This window comes from Sus scrofa, chromosome 1 (assembly GCF_054392235.1).
Source record: "Sus scrofa isolate SSC_HxYL_T2T_F1_AM1 chromosome 1, Sscrofa_HxYL_maternal_Yorkshire_Landrace_v2.0, whole genome shotgun sequence".
In the NCBI taxonomy this organism is placed as follows: Eukaryota; Metazoa; Chordata; class Mammalia; order Artiodactyla; family Suidae; genus Sus; species Sus scrofa.
This window is the reverse complement of record NC_139383.1, coordinates 35771864-35790938: the sequence shown is the minus strand read 5'-3', so window position 1 is coordinate 35790938 and position 19075 is coordinate 35771864. Positions and strand designations below refer to the sequence as shown.

General features: G+C 41.3%; 2 protein-coding genes and 1 long non-coding RNA gene across 13 annotated transcripts in view; 1 reads left to right on the top strand and 2 right to left on the bottom strand.

The window, feature by feature from the left end:
* KIAA0408 overlaps nt 1-13826 on the bottom strand; it is a 34696-nt gene extending 20870 nt beyond the window's left edge. For 5 of the 7 annotated variants that reach the window (XM_084957030.1, XM_084957041.1, XM_021088489.2 and 2 more), the window contains exon 1: nt 1169-1372. The gene's annotated coding sequence lies outside the window, so the exon portion shown is untranslated. Of the gene's footprint in view, nt 1-1168; nt 1373-13686 lie in introns of those variants that run through there. The other 2 variants (XM_013988435.3, XM_084957051.1) reach the window with 1 other exon arrangement.
* On the top strand, nt 10656-15009 carry LOC146406028 (uncharacterized). Its single transcript, XR_014804016.1, has 2 exons — nt 10656-12437; nt 13152-15009. It is a non-coding gene; the product is annotated as an uncharacterized LOC146406028 (long non-coding RNA).
* The window catches only part of MTCL3 (MTCL family member 3), a 50489-nt gene continuing 45194 nt past the window's right edge, over nt 13781-19075 (bottom strand). For 3 of the 5 annotated variants that reach the window (XM_021088466.2, XM_084956974.1, XM_084956980.1), the window contains exons 6-7: nt 15384-16559; nt 13781-13991 (exon numbers count right to left, since the gene is read on the bottom strand). In XM_021088466.2, coding sequence (XP_020944125.1) covers nt 13881-13991; nt 15384-16559 — 1287 coding nt within the window. In that variant the 3' untranslated portion in view covers nt 13781-13880. Of the gene's footprint in view, nt 13992-14708; nt 16560-19075 lie in introns of those variants that run through there. The other 2 variants (XM_084956983.1, XM_084956989.1) reach the window with 2 other exon arrangements.

The window sequence follows — 19075 nt, the reverse complement described above, 5'->3', positions numbered from 1 at the left end:
CTCTCTGATTTCCTTTTTCTAAAGATACCACTTTTCATGTAATTGCACATTTTTCATGTGTAGGAGCTTACATATTCCAACAGGGAATGCCCCAAACAATAGGTACTGTCAGTCTCATAATTCCAAGAACAGTTGTTTGCCTTGGAGATGCTTTGCCTCCCCTCTTGATTTTGAGAAATCAGGAAGTCCCATGGCTATACCCACCAAAGTTATGCACAATTTGCCTCCAAGTCTATCCAGCTCTTTCTCCAGGCTATTATGAATCACTTGCATCATTTCAACTGATTAACAGTCCTATTTCTCCTCCCCTACTATTCACTGGCAAATGCATCTTTCCAAAGGCAAGCATGACTTGATTTTGTTACAAGGCAAAAGGGAATTTTAAAAAATCGCTGTTTGCTATTTCAGCATGTTCCTTATGTTCCAACAGGGTCAAAGGGGGTACGAGCACATGCAATTCTAAAGAAATCAATTTTGCCTTCTCACTTTACTATCTTGTTTTCTCTCCAGCTGTACACTCAAACTAGAAAATAGCCAACATACAGGTGCACTTCACTTATAAAAACATCTAAAATTAACCAGTTTAAACAGTAAAAGATGTAGTGGTAAGATTCCTTCCTAATTGCAGATTCACCCATTATGAATGGCATGCACTTCAACTCAAATTACAGAAATACTTTGCATGCAAGGAGCAAACCATCATCTTGGATGAAACAACACTGACTTACTTTTCTTGGCAATTTTCAAATACCAGCGGTTTCAAGCATCGTAAACTTCACTTTGCAAATGTGAGAAAGTTTTCATCCTAATGAAGCTAGCATTTTAAGAAATAAATTCAGTGACATCCTACAGTAGACAAAGTGGTGTTCAAAGCACTGAGAAGCCGTGTTTGAAAAACTCAGTCTTGGGGAGCGGATGGCATTGTCAGTCCAGAGTCAGGAAATCCACTCAAAGCAGCTGAACTCTCTCTTCCCTGGGAGTCAGTAAAATCCGTTAGGCACCCCGCCCCACTGCTTTTAAGTCTGGACACAGACAGGGAATCAGACAGATGTTGAAATCCCTCTCCACTTAAACGGTATGCATGGTTTAAAATATATCAGCAGCAGCTCTAGCTCTATATTTTGCCACAATTAGTCACTTGTTTTCAAACTATCAGAAAGAAACATACCTTTTTTTCTCTGGGGAAAAATCCTATGGATGTTCAACAACGGATCAGTCTAGCAATGGGAGGATAGCTGGTTGTTTAAAGGAGAAAAGTCTCAGCGTGGTGAATCTTGCTTCTTTGCAAAAAATGGGAATGCAAAATAAGTCCAACCATTCAGCAGAGCGATACTGACAAGTCCCTTTGAAACCCCCACCACTTTCACAAACCAAAAAGCTGCTCAGCTCAATGTCAGAGCAGCAGCTGAGGCTACTGTGACGTCAGTTTCTCGGAGGCAGCCTTTAGGCCACCTCTTCCAACCAGAGCTCTGTAACTTTAGAGCCTCTCCTACTCTGAGTAAACAACTCCAGGTCCAGGACATTTTTAACTTTTATAAGGGAGCCCAGGATTTTCAAACTTGCCAAAGGGGCTGGTGTTAATATCACACGATGACAATGGCCAATTTTAGATTTTGTTTCTTGGAAAAAGTTAACTCTTTTTTTTACAGGCAAGGATCAGCTCCTTGCATACCTCTCTTTTCCCTCTTCTGCTAGTGTCAGGTTGCACTTTTCGGTGCATTTGGAAGTTTGGTGTCTGGATGTGGCAGAGGAACATGTGCAGAGATTTTATATATACACAATTTCAAAAGATGTGTGAAAATGGATCAGAATTCCATCTAGAAATAAAGTAGAAAGGGCAAACCTCAGGACCCGCCCCCTAGATCTCAGTGATTCTATGACAGCTTTTGCTGCCTATGTGTTCAGTGATGGTGATGTCTTTCCGCTAAAGGAAAGCAGAACCCAGGGGAAAGGATGACACATTGTGGGAAGAACAAAGACCAATGAAATACTCACATGCTTGTTTTCAGTTATGGAAACTGCAGCCCAAGAACACAGAGAGGCTCCCTAGATCCTGGACGTGCAAGAGACCTGGCCTCCCCAGCAAAATGTCCAGGTTGCATGTGAATTTCTACATATATGCATCCATCAGCTCATGTTTGGTTTAACTGAATCAAGGAAAGTGTCCAGAGCCATTTTGCATCTAATTCAGCAAATAAGCTAGATAAAAGTTTAAATAATAAGGTCTTATCCTAAAGTCTGAAGAAATTCTGTGTGGTCATTAAGACACCGCATATTCACTATCATATTATTTTGCTTGCTTCCAGATAAATATTTTATGAGGAGCTAAAAAGTTTACTAAGAGTAACCTGCTCATAATAGGACTTTAGTACATGTAGGACAACTGAGTGAAATTACATTCTGTGTTTTGAAAGCCTGGTATCATAATCTCAAAAGCAACAACAACAACAATTCGTATGGTAATAATAGTGATGACACATGAGAGACAGCTCTCTGCAAGACTCTCTACTAAGTACTTCTCATATCTCATGAATCTTTATCTTTGTTCACTCTCCTGGAAACTGTTGTCTGTAGGTTATTAGCCCATTTTTTTTCCCTGATAAAACCAAGGCTCAAAGAGGCCAAAAATTCACAGAAACTTGACCATGTAGAGGAGTAGGTCTTGGCACCACTTTCTCTAACTGAAGACCCTGGAATTTTGTCACAAAGATATTGGTTTCAATTTCACTGCCACTACTTATCTGTATGAACCTTGAGCCTGTTACTTCCATAAAGGGATAATTGTATTTAATTCCAAAGGCTGTTGTAAGAGTATAATGGGGTACTTAACAGTGCCAGGCACTTAAGAAATGTCAGCTCATTCTGCCTCCCTCTTTATCATTCTGCCTCCATCCTTATCAGGACAGGAGGAAGAGCCTGGTGTGGGGTGGAGGTGGGAAATCTGGGAAAGGGATTTCCCCAAAGCATTTATGCATAATCATCTAATAAAATTGTTCCTCCTACCCTCTCTTCCACTCCAGACCTCTTAATTTCCATATGCCCTTTATAAATCGAATCACGATTATTTTCTGAATCCTATCAGAACTCCAGATAACATGTAGCTGATGACAATAGAAATTATGTTACTTGGAGTTCCCGTCCTGGCTCAGTGGTTAACGAATCCGACTAGGAACCATGAGATTGCGGGTTCGATCCCTGCCCTTGCTCGGTGGGTTAACGACCCGGCGTTGCTGTGAGCTGTGGTGTAGGTCGCAGATCCCGCGTTGCTGTGGCTCTGGCGTAGGCTAGTGGCTACAGCTCTGATTAGACACCTAGCCTGGGAACCTCCATATGCCGCGGGAGTGGCCCAAGAAATAGCAAAAAGACAAAAAAAAAAAAAAAAAAAGAAATTACGTTACTCTATATTATCACTTAATAGTACCTACTTCAATACTCTTTTTAATGGGTGGCCCAGTTGCAGGTGTTATAAATTATATACAGAATAAAAAAACTAGGAACAAAAACATTGAGAATTTCACTCCAAGGTATTTATCAACGCTTTCTGTTGAATAAATGGAAACTGTACATCAGCTAATATTTTTATATACATTAGCTACAATTTCTATGCTACATTTCATACCCAAAAGAAATAAAATAATGCGATTAGATGATAGCATGCAAAGGCAATAAATATTCAACATGTATTTCTGAACCTTTCCATTAAAAGCTTTTAAGAAAGCTTTGTTTTAAAAAAGTTTCTAGGAGTTCCCGTCGTGACGCAGTGGTTAACGAATCCGACTAGGAACCATGAGGTTTGGGTTTGATCCCTGGCCTTGCTCAGTGGGTTAAGGATCCGGCTTTGCCGTGAGCTGTGGTGTAATTTGCAGACGCGGCTCAGATCCGGTGTTGCTGTGGCTGTGGTGTAAGCTGGTGGCTATAGCTCCGATTAGACCCCTAGCCTGGGAACCTCCACACGCCATGAGAGCGGCCCTAGAAAAGGCAAAAAGACAAAAAAAAAAAAAAAAAAAAAAAAAGTTTCTACTATTATGTACATAAAATGCATGGATTTTAAAGATTGATGCTGATTTAAAAGATACTATCTCTACAGTGATATTCAGAAATCTTGAAGTTCCTGATATTTTTAAGCAGGTGTCACAATGGCTGAAAACCTTATGGAAGAAAATGGAATTTGTTGAATAATCCAGTAATCCAGGTTACATTTAACCTCTTTAAGTATTTAAACCTTCAAATATGAAACTGACTCAAACTATTGCTCTATATATTGAAGAGAATTTAGAAGCATCATTAATATCTGATGTCATATTAATCCTATTTCAACATATAACAAAATGTTTAACAAATGCACATTCTACTTGATGTAAAATACATGTAGAAACATGAGCTGCTCTCAGGAAACAAAAAAGGAAAATCCTGGAAAATTTTAAAAAGTCTATATAAATGATGATATTAAGCCACAAACAAAAACATTTTGGAAAGGGGGAAGGAGGAATACTGAGTACATAAATGCCACCAGCAGATGTTGTCAGGCTTAAAGAATTTTATAGCCATAAAGAACCCCTGAAATCGTTTGGCCCAGCTTCTCATTTTACAGATGAGGAAAGAGGTCTTGATGTGAAGTCATTTGCTCAAGGTCATAAAGCCATTTATTAGCAATGCCAGGAAGAGAATCCAGGGCTTCTACTTCCTGGGGGAGAGCCTTGACGTTTAAAATTCCAAGGAACTCAGGGAAGGGAACAGAACTCAGGGATGGTAGAACTGGGGGCATGAGCTGTTGATTTCTGGCTTTATCAAATCTTAAATTTAGGTTTCTTCTAAGTCCAAGTAAAGCAGAGAATACTTCCTCTTCCAAGTATATCATAGGACTCATGTAACAAAGTATTTATCTCGATGGCTATTTATCTAAAGAAGCTTGTACGCCTCAATAGCGTAAGCGCTTGGTCAGAATACAAAGGCAAAAGAATTTTAACTTAGTGATGGAAAAAAATCTGGGGATAAATGCACCAACTTTGCCTTTAGTACACGGGTACTCCTCTAATTTACAAGTTTTCTGTCTGAAGGATTATCTTGAAGCACCACAAAGCATTTATTTATTGAATCTCTTTATGCTATGGTAACCTGGCTGTGTATGAGACCAGGTGGATTCTGATTTCTTGCTTGTATAATTTTTCAGCCTCTTTTTCCTTTACCCTTTAAACACATTTACCAATTAAAAGGGTATTGTATTCCTATTTTTATCGTAAAGGAAATGGGAAAAAAATGGAAAAGAGATGACATTGAAAAACTGAAATCTTTTTTTTTTTTTTTTTTTTTTTTTGGTCTTTTTAGGGCCACACCTGCAGCATATGTAAGTTCCCAGGCTAGGGGTTTAATCAGAGCTGTAGCTGCTGGCCTACACCACAGCCACACCAATATCAGATCCGAGCCGCATCTGCAACCTACACCACAGCTCACGACAATGCCGGATCCTTAACCCACTGAGCAAGGCTAGGGATTGAACCTGCGTCCTCATGGATGCTAGTTGCCACGATGGTAACTCCTGAATTCATTCTTATAGCGTGTTAAAATTTAGAAGCTATTATAGGTGACAAATTTAACTAATGCTTCCTTCTAGAATAATGTCTGCCCTTAGCAAATTTTCAAAGTGCTCTATGATACATCTCAGTTGCTTAGCAGAACTCTCTTTAATCTTAAATAATCTTCCATCCTTCGGGAGAGGTCTTGGGCATTCGAATTAACACTCCACTTGACGAATATTTGTGAGCACCAACTCTGGGCCAGATGAAGACAAATTTACAAACAAATATGGAGAGCATTCTACCAAGTGGATGACCATTTGGTGCTCTCAGACCTTGGCTTACACTGCAATCACTCAAATAGTTATTTTAAAAATTAAAGCTGGGAGTTCCCACTGTGGTACAGTAGGTTAAGAATCTGACTGCTGCGGCTCAGGTCACTGGGTAGAAGGAGGTTGGATCCCTGGCCCAGGAACTTCCATATGCTGCAGGAGCAGCCATAAAAAAAAATTTACTAAAGCTGGAACTTTGTACCAGACCTTCTAAATTAGACCATCCTGTGCTAAGGCCCAGGTTTCTTAATTTTTTATAAAGTTCCACAGTTGATTCTGTCAAATCAGAGTTCTAGAATGACAGAGTTCGCATTCTGTGTTAGTACAAGAAATATAATGTTGATACTTACTAGAATCTTTTTGGTGTTATAAAAATCATGAGAGTCACACACAGAGCATTTACTATCCATGGAAGTTACATATTTAGATTGTGGTATTTCAGCTAATGTGCTCTTTTCCCAGTGCTGGATGTTTTCCCCCTAGAATCATGGGATGCTGGCTCTCTCTTCTATTCTGAGGGTTGCTGACATGTCAACAGATTTTTTTAGCCAAGCAGCTCTGTCATGGGGCTTACATACAGGCATTTCCAGATGACAGAAATATTCAAAAGAAACAGTTTCAAACCCTCTGTTTTGTTTTATTTTTTAAAGTACTGGTTTATATTCTGAAAAAACAAAGCAAAAAATTTTAGAAATGCGGGCTATTTAAGACTAGAGACAGATCTTGATTATGGTGTTCAAATTTGTTTTTAGCATTTCACTGAATTATTTCCAGATTTGTGACTTGGGAGATGATGATAATAATGACAACAAAAGCTAAATAATACAGGGGCTGTTCTAGGGCTACTTCTCATTTCATTCAAGAAAAGGGCCTTGGGAGTCCCTGTCCACCACAAGAGGGCCACTTTGGGTCACTTCTGTTAGCAAGTTCCTGCAGTAAAGAGGGCTAAGAGAGGCCATTTAGCAAATATTATTTGAAGGATGCAGGAATTAATCCCTATTCTCTGCCCTGCCCTGTCCCAGGGCATTGCCAACCAACCTCTATTTTCTACCAGAAATGTTAGATTTGTCACCAATGGGTGACAGTATTGTAGTTTTAGTAACTGAGTAACAAAATGTCATTGACAGAGGAAGCAATTACTAGCTAGTCACAACTCTGCACAGAAAAGGAGGACAGCTACTCCCAACTGAAAGAACAAGAAAAATCCCCTGAAAGAACAATGAAACAGACCTCTCCAGTCTACTAGACCCCTCATTCAAAAAGGAGGTAATACAAATCCTAAATGCATTAAGAAAGACTATTGATAGACATACAGAGCACTGTAACAAGGAAACAGAAACTCTCAAGAACCACCAATCAAAATTAGGTAACTCAATCGCTGTCATAAAAACCTATCTAAAGGAAAAGGTATCTCTTTCACTCAGAGGCCATGCAGCTGGGAGAGAGAGGGAAGACCAGAAAGAGGACCCGTATGAGTGGGTGCTAGATTTTGAGGGGCTAATGTGAGAGGTCTTGGTGCCCAGGTGCAAAGAAACCTGGCATCATGATATAAGAAGGCTACGATCTGGAGATGAGGGTACAGAAAGGGAGGGCCACAGTCGCACATCAGTGTACCTTTGGGTCCACTCGGATCAGAGGACTTCCGCAGAGTTAGCTGGGCCCACTCTGCACACCAGGGTCTCTCAAACACAGTGCCTTGATGGCTGTGCCTGGCCCTTACACTGTATTGTTTTGTTGTGGTTGCCATCGAAATATTTTGCACAGTGAGATTCCTTTGACTTCATTCTTTCTTTTCCAACCATTTTGCATCCACCCTGCAATTTTTAATCCATCTACTGTCTACAAATATCAGTATTTCAAACAAACAGCCACTGAGGAATAAATCACATTCCCTTGGAAGTGAGAAGCGTGACTGAAGGCGTGAGCTTCTCTTCTTGGAGAGCTTTCTCACTCCAACACTTGGAAGTCCAGTGCTGGGGGGAGTCTCATTTCCCTTCAGCTACCTCCTTTGGCTGCTTTCTTGTGGTTTTTTCTACTACATGGAGTCTAAGCAATTAGAATAATGCTAAGTCCTTCCAGCAGATACACATGTCCTTTTAGGTAAAGAGCTCAGTTTCCAAAAATTCAGAATAAATCAATTTTGCTGGCTCATGTTAAACTCTCCCTCTAAAGTTCTAAATAATTGATTCAGGCCCACACAGAGGATGTCTATTTAAATAGTCTAAGTCCATTTTCTGTCCAGGAGTTAATACAAAGAGGATGACAGAGGGAATGGATTGTGCAAAACTGCACATGTTCATGAGACAGAAATGGGATTACAAACTAGATGCTAAACTGAGTTTTCTGACTTTAAGAAATAAAAGATGCTATAAGACATTCTGGTTTTTATTGTTTGTTTGTTTGTCTTTTTGCCATTTCTTGGGCCGCTCCCACGGCATATGGAAGTTCCCAGGCTAGGGATCGAATCGGAGCTGTAGCCACTGGCCTACACCAGAGCCACAGCAACTTGGGATCTGAGCCACGTCTGCAACCTATACCACAGCTCACGGCAACGCCGGATCCTTAACCCACTGAGCAAGGCCAGGGATCGAACCCGCAACCTCATGGTTCCCACTTGGATTCGTTAACCACTGCACCACAACGGGAACTCCTAAGGCATTCTGTTTTTAAGCTCTTAAATTCTCTTCCCTTACTAAGTCATTTGAGGCAAGCAGACAGACTGATGAACATCTCCCTTTCCCTCACACACTTTAAATTTTCAAACACAGAAGGTGAGGCAGGAACTTTTGACGTGAACTCAAAGAGCTAACTTGCTGACTTCAAAGATACATTATGTGTATCAATATACAATATACGAGCTCAGAAAATAACAAATGTTTATCAGCCTTGAATGGTCACTTATGCATTGTGTTCATTAACACAGATTATATAAGCAGCCCAACTCGAAACACTCTGAAGAGACTACAGAAAATAAATACGTAGGGAGTTCCACTGTGGCTCAGGAAAAATGAGCCTGACTGCTATCCATGAGGATGAAGGTTCGATCCCTGGCCTCACTTAGTGGGTTAAGGATCCAGCATTGCCGGGGTCCCAAGTTGCTGTGGCTGCGGCATAGGGTGGTTAAAGCTCTGATTCGACCCCTAGCTTGGAAAATTCCACATGCTACAAGTGCGGCCCTAAAAAGCCAAAAAAAAAAAAAAAAAGCATGTAAAGTACACTTTTCCAGAATCAATAATTTCCAGAGCTCCATCTCTGGAGTAGTATAATAAAGGTCCTGAAATAGCTGCATCATTCCTGAATACTTCAGGGTCTTTTGCCATTTAGCAAAATGATTAAGTCTTCTAAACTTTTCTGAAAGGCTGTAGTTTCTAAATTAGTGTAATCCTCCAATCCAACATACTATTTATTTAATATTTATTTTGGTACAAGATAAAATTTTAAATTATTTATTTAATGTATCTAAAAATGTACTGATAATTTAAAAGAAAAATAATCAAAGCAAAAGCAAAATATTGTGAACTGAGCTTGAAATACCCTAAACAGGAATTTTGGTTTAAATAACATGTAAAGAAACATTCTAATCCATAAGTCAGGAAAGTTACATGAATATTTTTTGAAAGGCTGAAAAACTGCTAAACAGCATTGATTATATACTCTTCTATCATAGAAAATTTTATGAATTCAAAAAAATCTTACAATTTTATTTTCAGATGTTGGATTTTAATGGTACCCTATCTAGCTATAGGAAAACTCATACAACTATGAAAAAACTTTTATAATGGTGACAATGAAATAGGATAATCAGGAAATGTCAATACATTTAAGTTTATTAAACATAAACATCTGAGGTGTAAGATAAGATGGGGTTCCTTGGAATAACACAGTTTGGCTTAACACTGGGCAGTGAAAGGTGGAGTTTTTTCCTGAAGTTTCTCCTTATTTTTAAGAGGTGAATATTGCCCTTGCTGTTCCTTTCTTCTGATTAAGCAAGGTTGTAACAGTACGCCAAAGTGGTTCCCCAAAGCGTTGTTTTCCCACTTCCTGATATTATCAGATGAGGATTTTGTTTTCTCTGTGAACAAAAAAGCCTGGGTGTTTCTCTTTTAGAACTAGCTTCACACCGCAAGTGTTATTGGAAGGATGCAGGAATTATCCTCTGCCACTTTCTCTTTATTACTTAAACTCAATGAGGGCATCTGATCCAAAATGCGAATCTTACCAGATGAAAGGGGGCTATAGTTCTATAAGAATATAGCTTAACATCACATGAATATTTGGAGTTAAGGCTTAGCTACCCAACTCTTTCCAAACCTCACTGGCAGCTGAAGAACTAACCCTCTTCCCGATACCACACAGACTGAAGTGAAGGCTGGGGAATGCAGGCCAATACATTCCAGGCTTAGCAATGAATTTTCTTTTGTTCTATGAGTTTGAGCCTATTATGCTTAAAAATAGCCAATTGAATTCTTTATTGCTTAAATCTAGGCCAAATTACCAAAGACCCTCCTTCCTATATCCAAGAATGTGCATGCAAAGGAATTTTCCACAATAAGGTTTGGTTGAATATATTTTTAGCAGGATGCTTAAATAGCACAGTTTCAAAGGTGCAAAGGGGAGAAGATTCCTTGGCTCAGTAATTGGAGGATTTTGTTTTCTTCATGAACAAAACAGCCTGGGTTGTTCCTCTTTTAGAACAAGCTTCATACAACAAAGACAATGAAAGGAACAGGATCAAAGGGGAGGGGAAGATACAGGGGACTCTCTTTCTGAGGTCTTGGGCTCCATCTTTGTTAACTTTTCTCCCCCCCCCTTTTTGTGTATCTTTTTGCCATTTCTTGGGCCGCTCCTGCGGCATATGTAGGTTCCCAGGCTAGGGGTAGAATTGGAGCTATAGCCTCCAGCCTACACCAGAACCACAGCAAGGTGGGATCCAAGCCGCGTCTGCAACCTACATCACAGCTCACAGCAACACCGGATCCTCAACCCACTGAGCGAGGCCAGAGATCGAACCTGCAACCTTATGGTTCCTAGTCAGATTCGTTAACCACTGAGCCACGACGGGAAATCCTTCTTCCCATGTTTATGTCCTGTGATGTAAGGGAGAGATGCACCCTAGATCCTGGGTATCCATAGACCAGCCTGAAGTTCCAAGAAGAAGAAGGCAAAGGACAAGGTCATCTTGTGCCCGCTGGCAGCTTGCTGAGACCACCCTCAAACTACCGGCCCCCAGCAGTCCCCTGAAATAGAGGCAGGTCAATTCCCTGAGAGTGGATGCATTTCTCATTGTACACCCATACACCAGAGTGTATAGAGGTTGTGTGCATACACACAGGCACAAACTGGGAAGTTGGCTAGGTGGTGGGTAGGGCAGAGTTGGAAAGAGTCGCCAAGTCAGTCCTGTCTCCCCTCACCACTATTTTACTGGTGTTCCATATATGGAGAGCCTGGATGGAGTTTATAATTCTCATGAAACTCTTCTATAAAGTCAACGCCTTAGGAGTCCATAGGTAAGATTAATACCCCTGCTGCCAGGATGACTTTAGTTCCTAACAAGAGATTTAAGGACAAGGCTGGTGTTTTGCTTAGTCTGGATTTTCCTTGCTTAGCTTCTCCTTTTCTGTTCAGGTCACAAGATATCCTTGAGGTATATCATTCCCTCTACATTTATTTATGGTGTCATTCTACCCAAGAACGCCTAGGGCTTTTATTGTGTTTTTTTAGGGAAATTGAACATGCTCTCAGGTACCAAATAAACAATAAACTGCAACCACAAGCCTTTTTTTTTTTGGCATGTCAATGAGAGTACAGTGTTAGAGTTAGCTGTTTACATGTGTGTTCTAGTCAATCAATCAATTGAAAGCTGTAAAAAAGTAGAAACTCAACTTCAATTTCCTCTGTACCTGACCGAGCTGACACTTCAAAATGTTTGTTAGGAAAAGGGTCCATGTTCTATCTTTTTGCTCCTCTTTCAAATCTCTTTATCTACCCTCTTTCATCCAGGTCTGGAAGGTAGAGCCTCCCCACAGGGACAATATTAGCAATTTGGGCACAACAACTATTTGAAATTCTGACCCCTTTCCTCTAAATGCCAACAGGGCTTCCTGCTCTATTGTGACAACCCACAACACCTCCAGAAACTACCAAATGCTCCGCAGTTAGCTGAGAATCATTGCTTAACTGGCTCTATCTGCCTCCAAAGTCAGTAAGTTTCAGATAAATTCCAGCCCTCAAACATTTACTTTTCGTTCCAGTTCTCCTGCCTCAAGTGGTTCCACTGAGATAGTGGTCTGGAGGATGGAGGGTCTAACAGAAAAATTTTCATTTTTAAGGTGGTTGCTTTCCCTAAGATGAAAAAATTTTTAAGTGACACAAATAATTGATTAAACACTTAAATAATTGATTAAATATAGCCTTTATGTTATTTCACTCATTTTTTAAAATCATGACGTTCTCTCTAGCCTTTTGAATATATAAGATGAAAAGCTGAAAGTATGCAGTGATTCTTTTTTTATTTTCTTTCTGTTTTTTGTTTGTTTGTTTTTGTTTTTTTGTCTTTTTGCTATTTCTTGGGCCGCTCTCGCAGCATATGGAGGTTCCCAGGCTAGGGGTCTAATCAGAGCTGTAGCTGTCAGCCTACGCCAGAGCCACAGCAACGCAGGATCCGAGCCACGTCTGCAACCTACACCACAGCTCACGGCAACGCCGGATCATCAACCCACTGAGCAAGGGCAGGGATAGAACCCACAACTTCATGGTTCCTAGTCGGATTCGTTAACCACTGCGCCACGACAGGAACTCTGAATGCTAGTATTTCTAAATCTTGGTGGCATTGGTACAGTCCAGCTTTCCATATATAAACTGCCAAAGAGATGGACAGAATAGGGCCTTTTGGGTACATGCAACCTATCCAGGTCACTTTAAGTAGAAGGAAAAAGAGCAATGCTGAAGGTCACCAAAGTAAGTTTATGTATAGAGAGCAACTCCCACTGGAACTATGCTACTGGTTTTAGACTGTGATTTAATGAAGTTCTAAAGAATGACTGTTTTTTCCCCCACTCAAAATATTTCCCAAAAAGGGGGGGATTTCTGTTGTAGCTCAGCGGGTAACAAAGCCAACTAGTGTCCACGAGGATTCGGGTTCAATCCCTGGCCTCGCTCTGTGGGTTAAGGATCTGGCATTGCCATGAGCTGTGGTGTAGGCTGCAGAAGGGTGGCTCGGATCCCGCATTGCTGTGGCTCTGGTATAGGCTGGCAGCTACAGCTCTGATTCGACCCCTAGTCTGGGAACCTCCATATGCCGCAGGAGTGGCCCAAGAAATGGCAAAAAGACCAAAAAAAAAAAAAAAAAAAGTATAATAGCTAAATGCAGAAATGCTAGTTTGGTTGGAATGGTCGAAGCTAGTCAAATACAGTAGGATAAGGATAATTAATTTCTCAGTGAACTAAGGCCTAACCCACTCTCATGCTTCCAAACACATCTGTTTGGATAGACCGCCATCAGCACAGCAATAAATTGTTCAGGTTCCATGATGGTCACATTTCATTTGTTCACCATAATTTTCATTGATAATTACTGGATATAAAAATTACCTTGTTAGTCTGATGCAAGTCAGCAAAGGTACTTTTAAATCTATATTATTTTCTAAAACGTGATCAACTTGTGAATGTCCAGCTTTTGAAAGACCATAATAGTCAACTACTGAGAAATAATTGAGAGACTTAGGCAATTTTTACAGTCATTCCTACAGCTACTTATCAAGAACAGGAGAAATCAAGATATAAAAGAAAGAGGGAAAAGCTAAAATGATTTATAAAAAGAGAAGTCATACTTACTCCCTTACCTGAAATCTTTAACGCTTGGGCTTCTTATTGAATTCGGTAGGGGTAAGATGTGTCTTTTTAAAGAAATAAGCAGTCTTCAGTGTTTTTATAGCATTGGTTACTACAGAAATTATACTTCTTTTACTTCTTGTCTTGAAGGGTGAACAAAACAAACAAACTGAAATACTACAATGAATGGTAAATGATGAAAGATTTACAGTACAAAAAACAGTGTAAAAAGGAAGACGAGTTTAAATATCGTTGTGTAAGAAAGTGATGAAAATAATACAAGAATGAGAATAAGTAAAATGATAGGCTGGAACATCTGGGAAGGTAAATGCAAAGACAAAGAGAAGAATTAATTAATAATAATTTTTAAAACTTAAACTTATATCAACTAACCTCAGCATTCATTCAGTTTAAGATAAAGAACCCTCCCCAACATATATTTACAAGATCTGAAGGCTACTACTATACACAATACTTTCTCTCACTCTGATTTTGATTTCTTCCCCTGAGGGCAAAATTGAAAAACCACATGCTCAAGGTATTCAAAAATCTTCAGTCAGGAAACTAAAAAACAATTATCTGATATAAAACACAGAGAAAGAGATCTTTAACATTTCAAAATTCAACACGTTTTATCACAAAACTTTTTTTATAAGAGCAAAGCAAAGCAGCATGCAAGATAAATAAGCGATAGAGTGGCAATTTTTCTAGTTGTGCCTAATAGGCAGTTAATCCAATGTCATGCTTCTGTGTATAAACTGATTTCTAAATTTAAACCTCTTGCGTGTCTTAAAAGCCATGCAACCTGCTGTACTTCTGTGGGTTCTCAATGGATACAAGATACCAGGCTTGCCAGAGGGGGAGCACTGCCTGTTGGTTTTATAAGCTCTCTTATGTGGTTAACTCTGACAAAGTGCAGTGGTCTTTGGTCACCATACCTGGCTAGAAGAGATCAGTCCAATTCATCAGGTGTGCCTCTACAAATTAGGATGAAGGAAAAATGCTGGTTTTCCCTGTTCGGGAATAGTTATTACTATTTCTTGGAATTAGTGTTGCCTTAAAGCTAAAGTATAACACTTCTTCCCCAGTCCTGAGATTCTCCGCTACAGAGCTGACAGTGATTTCCTTTAGAAATAAAGATCACTTTACTTCAACTTATGATACAGCAGCGGCTGCTATTTGCTTCTCTTGGTAGGGCTCCAGACACAGTATGATCTCTCTTTACCGCTGGTTTCCACATTTTTGCCAATAGCTATGCATCAACCCTGATCATTTACTGATTTACAAATTATTTGAATCTTGGCTCGAAAACCACAGATTAGCAATTGAACATTTCTATTCGGGATCTTCTTGCAGCTCAATCTGTTAGAATCAGTAGAGTTAATACTGCAAATGCTAACCTTCAATAATATCTATCTTAGTCCTTTCCTCTTTACACAAAAACGAAGTGGGGGTTAAATTTCCCTTTGAAACAAAACAGAGGATGAAGAGTTACTACTAAGTAATTGACTTACGAAAACCTCAGGCCTGAAGAAGGACAGTGTGAAAGAACAAGTGCGCTGTGGGGCTTCCAAGCCCAGAGAGGCTCTGAGCTGGGACTTCCCTAAAGCGGGGCGTGGAGGTCGGTGCGTGGAGTCGCCCCACCTGGGACCGCGGCTCCATGGACCAGCCTCGCCATCGCCGTGGCTCGCAATAGGCAGAACTGTACCTGACTCACGGATATGGGCTCCTCGGCGCCCTGGTCGTCCGCGGACTTGGGCACCTCCAGGCGGTCGATGAAGGTCTGCAGCTCCTTGCGGAAGGCCTTCATCTGAGCGTTGATGCGGTAGAGCAGCTCGTGCTCGCGGATGCGGCTGCCATCGTCCTCCTCGTCCATCAGTCCGAACAGGTCCCCGTTGGCCACGTAGATGCGTGCCTCGGTGATGATGGTGCTGGTGTCAGCGATGAGCCGGTCGATGGTCTTGCCCAGGCGCTCGGCCTCTGAGCGTATGTCCTTCATCTGCTGCCGGTCTGAGAAGCTCTTGGGCCAGGGCCCCGGCGCTGGGTAGAAGGAGCGGGTGGGCGTGAGGCAGCGGATGTTGCGCACCTCCTCCGAGTCGCTCTCGCCGCCTATGGGCCCTTCGCGCTTGCGGTGTGGTGGCCGGGAGTCATCATCGCTCTCCTTCTTGCCCGCGTCACTTTCGGCGTCACTGTCGCGGGGGCTGCCGCGGATGCCCAGGTGTGAGGCCAGGTCGTAGCGCTGCATGTTGGACATAAGCACACGGTTCTCATACTGCAGCTGCATGACCTTGCCACTGAGCTCGTTGATCTGCAGGCGCGCAGCCTTCAGCTCCTCCTGTAGGGCCTCAGTCTTGGCGTTGTCATGGTGCCGTGAGCTCTCGTGGCTGCCGGACTTGTACTTGTACTTGTTGAGCTCCGCGGTGATGCGCTTGTTCTGCTCCTCCAGGTCAGCCACGTTCCTCCGCAACAACTCCGTCTCGTCTTCCACCAGCTGCAGGTGCTGCCGCAGCTCCGAGAGCGATTCGCTCTGCTCCCTCATGAGAGGGTTGGCCGAGCCATTGAAGTCATCGCCCCTCAGGTCGTCCAGCTCTGCCTTCAAGCCTCTGTTCTCCACCTCCAGTTCGACGATTTTTCTGCCCAGGATGTTGGCTTCTTCCTCCACCAGCCTCAGCCGTAGCTTGAGCTCAGCCTCCCTGGTGCTGGGCGGTCCCCCTGCTTCTCCTTTGGGTAAAGGACTGTCTAGATCCCCGTAAAAGGATCTGTACTTCTGGAGCTCGTGTTCGAATCTGTCTTTTTCTTTATCAATCTTGGCCATTTTCTTTCTCATCAAAGCAGCTTCTTCCTTCACAAACTGCAGCTGGCATTTCAAATCTTCATTGTCCTCCTCGTTTGGGAAAAAGAAGGGGAAAAGATGGGAGATTATTTTTACGTAAATCAGGAAAACAACCAAAAAAGGACACCTGCAAAAATAATTCCTGTTTCTTATAATTAAGATTTAATGAGACACACAGAGAGAGGGAGAAACACAGAGAGAGGAGTAGATGCTGTACATTTTCTTCAAATCATTTAACGCTAGCAAATAAAACATTAGGACAATATTACATCCTAGAAACAAAAAGAGAAAAGAATATAAAAAGAGAAAAATCATGGTCATCACTATTCAGAGATTATGATATGTTCTAACTGCACACAACTGTTTGGCTGTTATTTACAACAATGTTCTTTTTATTTGTTTTGTTTTCCACATGGTTCGAATTCCCCTGATTGTAGTAAACATGAAATCTCTCCTCTGGAAGGAGCACATGGTTAATATGCACTCACTGCTATTTATTGAGCTCTGACTTTCAGCCAGATTCTGTAAAGTTCTTTCACATATGACATAGTTTAATGTGCAGAGTAAACTTATGAGTAGATATTAAAATATCTGGTTTAAAGATGTTTAATAACTTGCTCAAGGTTATACAACTAATATATGACAAAGGACAAAGGTGAAATTTGAATTCAGTTCTGACACTAAGGCTTAGTTAGACTCATGATGACTCTGCCATACTCTGTCCTTCATCTTCATTCAAGGGAGAATTGTTTTTAAAGGCCTTTAAAGTAAGGAAAGATTAACACTGGAATGGCCCATCCAAGAAGAAACTAGTAGATGTTCCATCTAGGTCAATTTTAAAATTGGATGTACTCCCATCAGTCTGAAATGGGGGTAGAACTGGTTCTGCTAGGTAGAAGGATGATGGAGTAGACCCTGAAGCTCTTCTCACACCTTCTTAGGACAACCTTCAAACCCTAAGATTAACTAAGTGGAAAACAACAAACAGAAAAATGGCTCTGAAAGCTAAAATAAAAACACATTACTGGAGTTCCCATTGTGGTTCAGGGATAACAAACCCGACTAATATCCATGAGGATGCAGGTTCAATCCCTGGCCATACTTAGTGGATTGAGGATCTGGTATTGCTGTGGCTGTGGTATAGGCTGGCAGCTGCAGCTCCAATTCAGCCCCTATCCTGGGAACTTCCATATGCCATGGGTGCAGCCCTAAAAAGCAAAAAAAAAAAAAAAAAGCCATGTCCAAGGACATATTTCCCCAGTCCTCTTTTAAGTATGCACTTTGGGCATATCATGTAACTTCTGTTGTATTTTGTTTCCTCATTTTTGTTATTTTTATTTTTATTTATTTTTTTGTTTTTTTAGGGTCACACTCACAGCATATGGAAATTCCCAGGGTAGGGGTCAAACTGGAGCTGCAGCTGCCAGCCTATACAACAACCATAGCAACGCCAGATCCTTAACCCACTGAGCAAGGTCAGGGGTTGAACCTGAGTCCTCACAGATACCAGTCAGGTTCACTACCACTGAGCCACAATGGGAATTCCCCTCACTTTTAAAAATGGGCATAAGAGTTCCGTGGTGGCACAGCAGGTTGAGGATCCAGTGTCGTCACTGCTGTGGCTCGGGTTGCTGCTATGGCACAGGTTCCATCCCTGGCCAGGGAGTTTCCATGTGCTGTGGGTATGGCCATAAAAAAAGGGAAATAAAAATGTCTTTCTTTCCTAGCACTGAGTCAGCTGTGTTTAAAATTAATTCTTTATTTTAAAAATATTTTTCTAATTTTACTTTATTTTAATTATTTATTTTTTTATGGCTGCATCCACAGCATACGGAAATTCCCCAGCCAGGGACTGAATTTGAGCCATAGCTGCTTCCTACACTACAACTGCAGCAACACCAGATCCTTAACGCACTGTGACAGGCCAGGTGTTGAAGCAGTACTTCAGCAGCGACCTCAGCTGTTGCAGTTGGAGTCTTAACCCATTGCACCACAGTGGGAACTCCTTGGGGTGAATTCTGATAAAGAAGTAGCAGCCACTGATGGTGAAGGTGAGGACGATAATGAGCTTCTGCCAGAGATGCTCAATAAATATGGCCCAGAGCCTTTGAGATGGAAGAGATGGAGAGCAGGCCATGGGGCTCCTCTCCTCCCATCCACTAATGAGGATTAGCGTGAAAGGTTTGAGAGCTGCAGACTGTGTAGAGCCTGGATATCAGATTCCTTTTATCATTATATCCTCACAGCAGCCCCACAAGGAAGGTAATATACTATGTCTAATTTGCAGCTCAGGCAGCTGAGCTTCAGAGAGGTTTACTGACATGGTGGGAGCATAAGCAGGTAAGTGACAGAGCACATCTGTATTCAAACTGATTTTTCTATTGCATGTGTTGCCTCTGGACATTGAAGTAAAATAACAAAATCAGATGTGGTGGCTTGTATGCTTTCCTCTAGAAGGGATTTAGAAGAAAGGAGAGAATCACAGAGAGATGAGAGAACCACAGGAGCATGGGTAAGAGAGAAGGATAAGAATATATGTTACATTGAAGAGACCAGACTTGTGGTTG